This window comes from Rattus norvegicus, chromosome 13 (genome assembly GCF_036323735.1).
Source record: "Rattus norvegicus strain BN/NHsdMcwi chromosome 13, GRCr8, whole genome shotgun sequence".
Taxonomy (NCBI): Eukaryota; Metazoa; Chordata; class Mammalia; order Rodentia; family Muridae; genus Rattus; species Rattus norvegicus.
In genome coordinates, this window is record NC_086031.1 from 50,041,697 (window position 1) to 50,055,433 (window position 13,737).

The window sequence follows — 13,737 nt, forward strand, 5'->3', positions numbered from 1 at the left end:
GAGCAAGTGCGAGACTCTGAGGCTTTGGAACCTTGTCTGTTGTTCTCAATCAGCATTGAGGAGAAAGCTGACTGGGGACAGACTCAGACCTGTGAAAAGGACAAAAGTGGGAGGGTATAGAGGACACTCAGAAATCTGCGATTGTCACCAGCTTCTTGGGCAGGGAGAGGGTTGGCTCTTTTCTGCCACATAGACAAGACTGGCCCACAGCCAAGGCCTAGGGACACCCAACTTTCTCAATGCAGGCCGATTACGCACCCATTCAGTAAACTCTGAGCATCGTGCTCAAAGGGGAGAGCGAAGAACAGAGCTCTGAGCACCCCAAGGACACTTAAGAACACTGTGAACACTCATGGGGACAGGGAACAGGGCCAGAGAGGCAGAACATAGAGCTGGAATCTGATAAGCATAGCCAATGAAACCTGGCGGCACTTAAGCCCAACACAGACCAATTATTTCCAAAATAACAGCTTTCTGAAACCTGGGGAATGGCTATGTGTAATTATGCCACACCCTGGCAAACCCAGTTTTTGGCCTAATCCTCTTTCTTGGTTATTCAGACATGATTTATGAAACATCTATTACATACTAGGGACAGGGCTCAGCTTGGACAGATACAGATTGAGTTCCGGGGCAGCGAAGGCTACACAGAGAAACCCTGTCGCCAAAGGGGGAAAGAAAAGAAAGGAAAAGAAAACAAAAGAAAAAAGGAAAGGAAAGGAAAGAAAAGAAAAGAAAAGAAAAGAAAAGAAAAGACACCTTGTAAGGTGCCCTTGTAAGGTGTTATACAGGAGAACACCAAGATGGGGTGAGACCCATATGTCCTCCTGAACCCGTGGGACCTGGGACAGGGCAGGTGATAGTTTGACCCTCAGGGAGCTTTGAAATAACTAAGCACTAAGTGCTTTGTAATTAGGGTTACCTTCCACCAGAGAGAGGCTTGTGTTGAGATAGCTGCTGCTCCTCCTGCTAGTTCCATCATCTCTCTTAACCGATGTTATCACTGTTAGTCACGTCTCTGTGTGTGGATATGTGCGGGTGAGCCTCCAGTCCTCCGTAGCTAGTGTCACAGGCAGTTGGTGAGCCCCTGGCTGCTGGAAACCTAGCCCTCTGTACAAAGCAGTACCTGCTCTTGATTGCAAAGCCACCTCTCTAACCCCCCCCATGCCCCACCCCCAGTAGGCTGTCTCCCGTTTTAGATGTCAGGCCCTGGAAGGAAGCCGTGAGGAGATGATCCGAGTTCTTAAAGGACATAATATTAACGGCTGCCGTTATCAGCTAGGCCAGGTTACCGGGTGCTCCGGGGCTGTGTTCTTACTCTCTCAGTTGCCATCTTAGGAACTGTAAAGGATGTTTTCTATCTCTCCAAAGACGGAAATACATCCAAGGACGTCACCTGACGATTGAGGGGTGAACATAAGATTTGAGCTCAGACCAACAGCTCTCCAGATCCCCACCCTCTCTTCTCCTGATCGTTTCTGGAGATAGGAGTACCACAAAAGCCTTTCCTTAGTGATATGTTCGCTTTTCTCTACTTTTAGCAAAGTTCTGGGACCTCTTCTGCTGAGCTGCCACGCTCTCCGCCTCTGCCCAGGTCCCCTCAGATTGGGGATCCTGCAACAAGATCCAGTGAGGAACAAGGACTGGGCACTGGGGGATCTGGTCACGGAGGCTCGGAGGCTCGGAGGCTCGCAGCTAGAGCCAGGGACAGTGCTGGTGTTGGGCTGCAGGAAGAGGCAAGACTTTCAGTTCAGGAGGACCAGGGAAGAGAAGAGGGAGAAAGTCCTCAGATTGCACAATTCATGGCACCGCAGGCACGATCACAGCAGGTACCTGCTGAGCCCCTGCAAGGAAGGCTCTGCACTTGTCCGGAGCTATGACTCACATTAGGAAGTCCAAGCCATCCCAAAAAGGCAAAATGAAGCCTTAGCAACTCGCGGCACCCCAGAGTGCTAGCGATGTGACTTGTCCCCGTTGTCAGGACCATACAGAGTCTGTGCAGAGGCCATTCGGTGAGGGCCTCACTCTGGGTCCAGCTCCACAGGGAACAATGAACAGTAACTTCTGTCGAGCTCTGGTGGACCGCGGGTCCCCGGGGGGCATACAGCTGGGTGTCGTGGCCCCTGCAGGACCGACGCCGCTGGCAGCCACTGAGCCCCTGGGCAACGTACCCTTTCTGTTATACCCGGGACACTCCGAGCCGTCTTACTACGATGCCTACACTGGGGTGTTCCCCTACGTGCCCTTCCCCGGTGCCTTCGGGGTTTACGACTACCCGTTCGAGCCCGCCTTCATCCAGAAACGCAACGAGCGCGAGCGGCAGCGGGTCAAGTGCGTGAACGAGGGCTATGCGCGCCTCCGCGGCCACCTCCCTGGTGCCCTGGCTGAAAAGAGGCTCAGCAAGGTGGAGACACTGCGCGCCGCCATCCGCTACATCAAGTACTTGCAGGAGCTGCTGAGTGCGGCCCCCGATGGCGCGCCACCCACCGCCACCTCCCCGCCGCCCGCCCACGCCGGCCACGGTAACGCGCTGCAGCCCCCCTCCCTGGTGGCCGAGTCCAGTGGGTCCTCCTTTTCGCCTTCGCCTTTTTTGGAGTCGGAGGAACCCAGCCTTTGATTTCGCCAGAAGCCTCGACTTGTCTCTCTAGGGAACAGCTTGGGGGCTTCTGGATCGCCTGTGCCGAGCAGGACAGTGGTGTTCGAATTCTGTGATCCCACCTCCAACCACTTGAGCCAGATGTGCGGGCCCGGGGTAGAGTTGGCGAGATAGGGATCCCAGAAGGTGATGACTGCGGTGAGGAGCAGAGTCCTGGACAGCTCCTGTACCAGCCTCAGCGCGGCTCTGTTGTCCACCACACCAAGTCGCACTCTGACTATTATGCGCCATCCCTGGGCCTTCCACAAGATGGCCTCAAATACTAGCGAGGATCTTGATGGCCTCTAAAGACCAGGAATTCTGAGGGAGGGACAAGGGAAGTTAAAACCAGGCTGCTTGCATTCAGCACCCTGGAGCTGACAGACTTGGGAGGAGTGTGTGTGTGTGTGTGTGTGTGTGTGTGTGTGTGTGTGTGTGTGTGTGTGTGTGTGTGTGTGTGTGTGATGTCGCTGGTGCCCATTGGCTTCCTTGTCAGAGAGTGGTCACCTCCCCTCTCTTACCCTTTTCAGTATAGTCTCTTCTGGTCTTTTCCCAGGTTAAGGGCTTAAATACCTTCCCCACCCCAAGACTTGTAAGCTTCTAGGGTCCAATGACATTGTGTTTACATCAAGAGCTAAATAAAAAGGGATTGTTGAATTTTGTGATTCCTGAATTATTGTCTATGCCCACCCTCCACCTTGGGGGTGTTCGCTAGCAAGTGCAGTCAACTAATATTTCCGGAGAGCTTTAGTGTCTGCTGAGACTGAACGCTGGAGAGGTCAGGGCTCTGGAGAGAAAGCACACAGACCTTGTACAGTGAGGGATCGGAGGGCCAGGGGCCCTGTGAGAACAGTGCACACTCAAGCTTGCCTGGAGTCTTTTCCTCTAGTAAGAGAGTGGCTCCGTATCTGACAGGAGAAGGCATGAGGGCGGCAAGTGTGAGAGGGGTCCTGGTCAGATCCTGACAAGCACTGAGACTGGCGAGAGTGAAGATAGGCTGAGCTAAGCCAACACTCCCAACACTTTCTCTGGACAGAGCCACGGAGCTAGGGTGGAGAGAAACTCAATCTCCATACGAGGGACCTGTCTGAAGTTTGTGGCTCCACTGCACAGGCTGCTCTCCCTGAACCCCACTGCCCCAGCTGGGAGGCCTTCCTGCCTCCCATTGCCCCCACCTCATCCCAAGCCTGGATATAAAAAGTCACCCCTTTACTCCTAGCCCTTGCCTCCTTGGGGGCAGACTGGGATGTCACTGGCTGGACTGGAAGGAATGACAGCTGTCTGGCTGCGGGAGCTTGGGCTGGGCAGGAGGGGCTAATTTTACTCTCTGGGAGCAGAGAGAGTAATCCTCCCACCCCCACACCCGTCCGCCCGCCCTGTCTGACTGCCTCAGCAGGATAGGCTCAGTCAGGTCCAGTCCCCAAGGTGGGGGCACTGGGGACACAGGGAGGAGAGGGCAGTGGACCGGGGGAGTGAGGGAAGGGAGGGGTGTCAGGGAAAGCCATGGAGCCGTCCTCACCCCAGGATGAGGGCCTGAGGAAGAAGCAGCCTAAGAAACCCGTTCCTGAGATTCTGCCGAGGCCACCCCGGGCCTTGCTCTGCTTGACTCTCCAGAACCCCCTGAGGAAGGCCTGCATCAGCGTCGTGGAGTGGAAGTATCCTTTTCAGTGCCTGGGCAAGATGGAGCAGGGAGCGGTGGGAGCGGTGGGAGGCTGGGGTGGTCACAAAGCTCAGACTTTCAGCATCAAGGTGACCAGGCTCTTGGAAAATGGGTGAACCTACCGCAGGCCAGCAGGAAGGGAGGTCTCCACCACAATGGAAAGAGGCTCCTTGGAACCTGAGGAGAACACTTGGGTCATAGGTGACAGCCATCGAGCTACCGAGCATCTTGGGGAGGGCCTGTGTTCATGGGAGTCTTTCTAAGTGTGTTCAGGTCTCTGTCATCATGGGGTGCCACCTAAGGCTTTGCACAAGATGAAAGACAGAGCAGCTCCTGAGGAAATCCTCCACAGAGGGAGGGTGGAGAAGGAGTGACAGTCCAGGGACAAGTTCCACTGGCCCTAGTCCCAGTTACAAATGAAACTGGAGAAATAGATTTGAGGGGAGGCCTGCTCTTATTGGCTCTTGGATGCTGACGAGCAAACTTGGATGTTTTAGCTCAGAAGTAGTGCCCTGGGGGCAGGGACCTCAATCTCTCTCTGGGTTTGTTCTGGAAATAACAATGACAATATCTGGGTTATTTGGGGGAAAGGAGGGACTGCAGAGAGGAGGCCTGTGTTGAGTGGGTTCTGAGAGTCAGGAATATTTGAAATGTTTTTGACGTGCTCTGGAAGAATGGGATTCCATCAGCTGTTCCTTGGGGGAAAAGAGAACTGGGAATAGACGCAAGGGTAAGAGAGCCACGGAGCCATGTAGAGACAGTGGGTCTGGGGTCGGTCTGATCCTCACTGCTACACTGTGCCAAGCCACATCACCTCCTTGCCATCTCTGGAGAGAGCTGTTTCCCCTGACAGGGTCTCTCCTTTCTCTACTCTACAATCCTGAGCCCACTCCTCCTACAGATCTTTTACATGCCAACCCCATCCCCTGCCTCTCTTTAAACACTGAAACTTCTGGGAAGAAAATGGGGTTTGATCCAAATCTATCTACATAGTATGCCTTTCGCGCCCCACCCCACCAATACACCAAAGACTCTGACTTTCCCTCCTCACATTTGCTTCCTAAATGGCCAGCCAGTCAGGGAGGGCAGATCTCAGAGAGCCCCTAGAACTGGCCACTGGGGGCCACGGGGGTGGGGAGAGGTGTATCTGGGAGTGCAAGCCTGCACACATGAGTGTGTGTCACATAGCTCTGAAAATCTGGTTTCCTCTCCACTCCCCTAACTCCTGTCCCCAGTTCTATTCAGCCTGAACATAATCAAACTCCAGGACCCCCAAGCCATTTTGGGGTACAAGTCCCTACAAATCATTGTATGGCCTGACTATCTCTTAGAATTATAGTGATTGTGCAAACTGGCCTTTAGGAATTTCTTGCCCTCAATCCCCCAAATCCCACAGATTGCACGAGGTCTTTCCTTAACCCTGGTTCTAGACCCTTCGAGACCATCATCTTGCTCACCATCTTCGCCAACTGTGTGGCCCTGGCAGTGTACCTGCCCATGCCAGAGGATGACAACAACACTCTGAACCTTGGCCTGGTAAGAAAGCCTTCCTCTCAAGTTTTGCAGCTCCAGCCTGGGAGTCACCTTGCACTTGGTTTTGGTGGGAGATGCTGCTGTCATGGGTCCCTCACAGTGCAGACTGATGACCTCACACTGCCGAGCTACTCAGTGGTCCCGAAGCTTACCAGACTAAGCGGGTTCAGTCCAATTCCATGATACCTGTCAGGCAGCATTCACAATGCCAAGCACCCACCAGGTACAAACTCACCGAGCTTTCCCAAGCTCATTGATGTAGAACTGAGACAGATGTAGAAGCTGGGGCCTCAGCAGGGTGAACCAGAGATGGAAAGCACTAACCACCTTCTTGGTTAGAGTCCAGACGGGGACATTTGATATAGAAATCTTTAGAAAGGGCATCACAGGCCTCCAGTGCACTCTTTCCTGACCCTTCACCAGCAACACAGCAAATTCTACAGTGAGTGGTTCTCATCTTTGAATTATTGAATCTTTGCAGTGATCTCCATGGTGTAAATTAGATCTCTGAAAAGGTAGATAGGTAGATAGATAGATAGATAGATAGATAGATAGATAGATAGATAGTTAATAGACACACAGAGAGATGATAGATAGATAGATAATAGACAGACACACAGAGAGATGATAGATAGATAGATAATAGACAGACACACAGAGAGATGATAGATAGATAGATACATAGACAGATAGATAGATAGACAGATAGATAATACACAGACAGACACAGAGAGATGATAGATAGATGATAGACAGACACACAGAGAGATGATAGATAGATAGATAGATGATACACAGACAGACACAGAGAGATGATAGATAGATAGATGATAGATAGATAGAAGACAGACACACCGAGAGATGATAGATAGATAGATAGATAGATAGATAATAGACAGACACACAGAGAGATGATAGATAGATAGATAGATAGATAGATAGATAGATAGATAGATAGATAGAAAAATAGATAGATAGATAGATGATAGATAGATAGATAGATGATAGACAGGCAGACACAGAGAGATGATAGATAGATGATAGATAGATGATAGATAGATGGATGGATGGATGATAGACACACAAAGATATGATAGATAGATAGATAGATAGATAGATAGATGATAGATAGATGATAGACAGGCAGACACAGAGAGATGATAGATAGATAGATGATAGATAGATAGATGATAGACAGGCAGACACAGAGAGATGATAGATAGATAGATAGATAGATGATAGATAGATGGATGGATGATAGACACACAAAGATATGATAGATAGAGAGAGAGAGAGAGATAGAGATAGATAGATAGATAGATAGATAGATAGATAGATAGATAGATAGATAGATAATAAAACAACAAAACCCCACCTGCAACCCTTGAGGATTGGAGTCTAGGTACATCATGCTGGGTGGCACCCATATAAGCTTCCAAAAGGGCCTCATACCCTGGTCTTCCTGTCTTTGGAATTTATTCTTATGTGTATTTTAAAAATACCTTTATTCATTCTTTGTATACATGCACGACTGGGAGGGTATAATGTCCTCAGAGGCTGGAAGATGCCATTGGAACCCCTCGAACTGGAGTTAAAGGCAGTTTCGAGCTGCCCAGCGTGGGTGCTGGCAACTGAACTCAGGTCCCCTGCAAGAGCAGCACTCACTCTTTTTTTTTTTTTTTTTTTTTCCGGAGCTGGGGACCGAACCCAGGGCCTTGCGCTTCCTAGGCAAGCGCTCTACCACTGAGCTAAATCCCCAACCCCAGCAGCAATCACTCTTAACCACTGAGCCATCTCTCCAGCCCCCCTTGCCCTTCTTTTAGACGTATCCATAGGGAGGCAAACTTCTAGAGAAATCCACTGAGAAACAAAGGGCTGACAAGGGATGTGACTCAGGGGTGAGATACTTGTTCAGTATCCAGGAGGCCTCAGCTACCCCTCTACTAACACACACACACACACACACACACACACACACACACACCACCACCACCACCACACCACACACACACACCACACCACACACACACCACACCACACACACACACCACACACACCACACCACACACACCACACACACACACACACCACACCACACACACACACCACACACACACACCACACCACACACATACACACCACACCACACACACACACCACACCACACACACACACCAAACCACACACACACACACCACACACACCACACCACACACACACACACACCATACCACACACACACCACACCACAACACACCATACACACACACCACACACACACACCACACACACACCACACACACACAACACACACACAACACACACATACACACACACACCACACCACACACACATACCATACCACACCACACCACACACACATACCACACACATACACACACACACCACACACACATACACCACACACACACACCACACACACACACCACACACACACAGACACACACACAGACACCACACACACATACCACATACACATTACACACACAGACACACACACAGACACACACATCACACACACACACCACACACACACACACCACACACACACACCACACACACACCACACACACACACACCACACACACACACACCACACACACACACCACACACACACACCACACACACACCACACACACACACCACACACACACACACCACACACACACCACACACACACACACCACACACACACACCACACACACACCACACACACACCACACACACACCACACACACACCACACACACACCACACACACACACACACCAGGACAGGACAATCGAGTCCCATTCTACAGGGCTTTCCTCTGCATTGAAACCACAGAGTTTGGAGAGAGGGGGCCCATCTGCATGCATCCAGGGCCAGAGTGTGCATCTCTGCCTCTCCTCAGGCTTGTTTCCATGGTAATCTATTCTGAATTGGGTAGAAGCTGGGTGCTAAATGTGTACTTGCTGGGTATGGAAATAACCGAGTTCCTGGAATGGAAGAGGAGTGGGACTCGGCAAAGGCAGAGCCAGTGCAGCTTCTGCTGCCAGAGGAGCTGCTGTGTGCAACTGGGGGCTTCTGCAGAGGAAGCTCAATCACCCATGTCCATGGATTTAGGGAGAGTTATTGGCCCACCCTGTGCTTTGTGACTTCATGACTTGATTCCACGAGTACTTTAAGAAACTGAAAGCTTTTGGTAGTATCTGCTTATGATCCTAGCACTGGGAGGTGGGGGCGAAAGGCTCCCCAGGGCTCACTGGCCAGCTTTCCCAGGGGAATCCGTGAACCCCAGTTCCCAGAGAGACACTCTAGCTCAAAAAACAAGGTGGACAGCTCCTGAGGAGTGATACCACCCCAGGTTATCCTCTGGTCTTCACATGCATGTACACACATGTACACATGCATCTACACATGCATGAACATGCACATACTCACATGGGCATACGTGTGTATGCATGAACACACACACACAAACACACACACACACACACACACACACACACACACACACACACACACACACACATGAAGTTGAGTATTTTGAAAGAAGCTGCCTGCTTTTAAGGACATCAAATCACACCTTAGTGATTATATGGTCTTCCAAATTGAAAACAAAATGGATAACTGAATGTGGTGTTTGCCTTTAGTCTGTGGCCTGGAGCTTCAGAGCTTCAGTCAAATCTGGAGCTCAGAGACATACCATAGTGAGTGCCCTAGAAGAGGGCAAGTGAGCCAGCATCACCTGGCAAGGCAGCACTCCTGGAGACAGCAATTACCTGGGAAGAACCTCTGGTCTGACCCTGTAGGCCACACGCAGGGTCAAAGGCTGCTTCAGCCTAAGCCTCTCCCCAACTCCTGAGGTCCCCTTAGCACCCTGAAGCCCCATCAGCATCCTGTGGTCCCTACAGCATCCGGAGATCCCCCACAGCATCCTGAGGTCCTCTCAGCATCCTAGGGCCCCCTAAGTATCCTGGGGTCTCTTCAGCATCCTAGGGCCCCCTCAGTGTCCTAGGGCCCCCTCAGCACTACTTGTCCATCATAATTATCTCCCCCAAAACCCAGAAGAGGACAATGAGCAGGGACAGAGCAGAAGGAAGGTGGATTTAGTATTTATCTCTCCCTTATCCTTCTGGTGACTTTGAGCCTACAGAAAGTTGGCAATATTCCAGTTGTCTACAACACTTATCTTTTAAAAGGGACGACTCTAAGATGAAATCTGACTTAGTTTTCCTGTTTTATAAATACATATTCAGTGCCTAGAAATACCCCCCAGATGTCATTGTGAACCAAGAGGACAGTTCCCATCTTCATGGGAGCTCAATTAATTAAGCCAATTAGATAACTAATTACAATATAACCAGTTAAATGTGTACTTAAAAATGAAATGAGCAACACGCAAGGCCTGAGGAAGAGAATCGACACCAGTCTTGGGGTCAGAGAGGCTCCCAAAAGTTTGAATGTTTAACCCAAGGCCTGAAGGATGCCGGCAGGACCAGTCTGTGACTATGTATCGGCAGGACCAGTCTGTGACTATGTATCGGCAGGACCAGTCTGTGACTATGTATCGGCAGGACCAGTCTGTGACTATGTATCTGTTCAGCCCTTGGAATGAATGCTCTGGGTTGAAATTTTCTTTTCACCTTTGAATTTGTGTTTTAAGTAGAGTCCCCTGGGACAGTGACCCTGGCAGCTTGAAGACTCGACCCCCACAAACTCTTGAATTCTGCCATCCTCTGACTCTAAGCATAGGCTCTTAGATTCTTCTTCCCCGGGGCCCTGGGCTCTCTGACTGAAAACTGGGAGTGAGAAGGACGGACATGGTTGTAGATATCCTCACCCTGGTCTGCCCTGCCATAGCCCACACGGTGGGCTGCTCTGCAGAGTGGAGAGTCTAAGGCACAGCCCCCATCTAAGGACACAGTGCCTCCTGGAGTGGAGGGCTAGACGCCCGTAGGTTTTGCCTACTCACCATGGTTTGCAGTAGCCGCTTTGTGTGATGGAGGAGTGTCTGGTTCCCCTTCTTTATATCTGGAGGGGTCCCAGGATGGCGACTGTTGGTGGTGAGGATAGTAGAAGAGGTCTTAGCAGAAGGTGTGACCTTACCCATACAGTAGTCCAGTGACAGGTAATGCCATACACGGCCATCTAAAGATGGTGTGGAAAAAGATAGATTTTGTTTTGTTTTAGCACCTTTATGAGTGGGGACTTCCTACTTTTTGGGGGAAAAAAATCTTCCCTTTTCATATGAATGGAGTCCCAACCCCTGTTCTCATTCCCAGTGATAGCCCAGGTGCTTGGTGAGGGATGAGGGGTGGGGTGGGAGCATGACTTCATGGCACCCAGGAAGGCTCAGCAGAAAGAGGGTTTGGGTTGAAGGAACTACATGGGCAAAGTGGTTTTGCATTTTTTTTAAAAAAAATGTATTTATTTTTATTCCACGTGGAAATGTGGCACTGGGAAATGAACCCAGGTCCTCTGGAAGAACAGCTGGTGCTGTTAACCGCTGAGCCATCTCTCCACCCCGTTAGGGTAGTATTTTTTAAAGCTTTTTGGGCCCTCACGTGGGGTGGGATGAGCTCTAGGAAAGGCGCACAACACTGCCCCTGCAGGAACTGAAGCAGGCCCTGAGGATGGAGACGGTTAAGAGGGTGGTCTTGAGAAAGATTTTGTGTAATGGGCAGGATGGGACTTGTAGACTATCGAAGGTGACTGGCTGAAGAAGGGTGTAGAGACAGAGCTTATGGAAGGCAAACACGACTGTGGGTTTCAGAGCAGGGGACAGACAAGTGGTAGTGTCACTCAGAAAGGCAGCTTGGGGAGTAAGTTTAAGTGCATAATCAAGGGTTGGGGATTTAGCTCAGTGGTAGAGTGCTTGCCTAGCAAGCGCAAGGCCCTGGGTTTGGTCCCCAGCTCTGAAAGAAAAGAATAATAAAAAAAAAGAGTCTTCCAAAGTGCATAATCAACCATTTTGGTTACAGGCGCCTGTGCCTACAACTTGGACAATTGGTCCTGCAGGGTGACAAATGTCTCCTGCTGTGGCATATGCCAGACTGGCTAGTATGTAGAGCAGGCAAAAATGGCTTCCTGTTAGTGCCTTGCACAAGTCGAGTCTGCGTGTTGGAGCATGGCTATGACTGAGTGCCCTGGCACTTGCCTGAGAGGATGGGCTCCCACAGGCTGCCCCCGCTCCAAGTTCCCTCCCACACTCTCTCTCCATCTAGCACTCCATGAGAGCACTAGACCTGTATTTAAGCCTCGGGTACCCTCTGCCTCTGCCTATTGTATATTAGCAGGGAAGCCACAGGTCCTTCCCGAACAAAAGAGGAAACTGAGGCCCAGATAAGGCAAGAAGTTATGGGGATATACAATCAGTAAAGGGGTAGCAAGATAAGGACTGGACTGTTGGTATTGTGTTCTGGAAAGTCTTATGACCCAGTGATGGACAGGGGTGCGGGTTCTAATCAGTCACATTGGAGGAGCAGTATAGCACGGTGGTTAGGGCAATGGATCTGGACTGGAATAGATATTCTAGAGTCCCACTCCCTTCATGAAGATGTGTTCTTGGACATATTGTATAATCTCCACATTCTGTTGGTAGCCTTGTTTGTGGTGGAATAACCTGGCATACTTGAGAGAGGTTTCGGTGTGAATGACGATCTAGGCTGTAGCACCATATACATTAACATTGGGAGCTTCATGTTGAGGGTCTCCATGTTCCAAGGATACAATCTCCAGTGGCTGAGCCGAATGATTATGCCATAAAAAAATCCTTCTGCTGAGGGAATGTAGTTCAATACTCTTGGCCAGTATCCGTAAGGTCCTAGATTCAATCCCCAGTAATGGGGGGTGGGGGGAAACGAATCCCTCTCCATTCAACCCTCCATCTGTACCTGTTCGCTTTAGCCCTTCGTCTCTCTTTGAGTCCCTAGTGTGTCTGACCTGCCTTCCTAGTTCCCCATCACCATCATGGGCAACAGCAACACTGAGTGTTTGCGGAAGGCCCCCTTCTATACAGTGTAGTTTATATGCTTCCCAGTCAGCATCACCTCAGGAAGATACAAAGAGGCTAAATAACCACCTGGCCCAGCTGGCTCCAGACCATGCCTGAGTCCTTTGTAGAGCAGTCAGCACTGGAAGAGAGAGGGCAGGGGAGGAAGCAATCAGAATTCTAGCCTCTCACTGTAGTAATCCTGCTGTGAAACGGTTGCTCAGGACAGAGAAGATGCTGGGGGTGTCCGGTCTAGCCTTGGAGACTGACTTACCCAAGAGAGAACTTTGCTGTGTCTTGGCTCAGGGTGGGGATGAGGGCTGTGACTGGTGCAGCCCTGCTTAGCATTCTTCTGGGACAATAAAGGCTAAGGGAGAGACCCCGAAGGGATGCCATTGTCAGAGTAGTTAAAAGGTGGCAGTCGCTGAGCTGTCCTAACAAGGAAAGCAACACATCTCATGCAGCTGAGAAACAAGATGAAAGCCTGCACCCCAGCCCAGCCCCAGACTCTCCTGTCTTGCCCCGAACCCAAGCTTTGAAAAGGGGCTGCTCCTGCTCTGACTTCAAAGGAACTTTTCGGGAGCGCCATGGCTGACCTTAGGGGACCCTTGAGAACCACCCATGATGATCACGGTCCTAATTACCAATGATAAACAGATTGCGTTTGCTACAATCTCTTCATTCAAAGCAATCCTGGGTCAAAGTATGACATTCACAGAGTCAGCCATAACTGATTAAGACAGAGAAAGAAAGAGCATGTGTCAGCAATGAACCCACTCAGGAGAATGAGCGGGAGGGTGAGGCTGGTTCACAGAGAACTGAAGGAAGAGGGTTAATGGCAGTGGAGAAAGGACACAAGACTAGTGATGGTATACACAGTCTATGGGCAAGAAAGCTAACCGTGGGGACTA

General features: G+C 50.4%; 2 protein-coding genes across 2 annotated transcripts in view; both read left to right on the forward strand.

Annotated features, from left to right (window-relative positions):
• The first annotated feature begins 1,823 nt into the window (after nt 1-1,823).
• Ascl5 (achaete-scute family bHLH transcription factor 5) lies at nt 1,824-3,292 on the forward strand. The gene is given in 1 exon segment (NM_001398588.1): nt 1,824-3,292. A coding segment is annotated over 1 exon segment (567 nt). The 5' UTR covers nt 1,824-2,050; the 3' UTR covers nt 2,618-3,292.
• Nucleotides 3,293-3,971: 679 nt separating this feature from the next.
• Nucleotides 3,972-13,737, forward strand: part of Cacna1s (calcium voltage-gated channel subunit alpha1 S) — a 70,236-nt gene continuing 60,470 nt past the window's right edge. The window contains 2 exon segments of the mRNA NM_053873.1: nt 3,972-4,290; nt 5,726-5,831. Coding sequence (NP_446325.1) covers nt 4,139-4,290; nt 5,726-5,831 — 258 coding nt within the window. The 5' untranslated portion in view covers nt 3,972-4,138.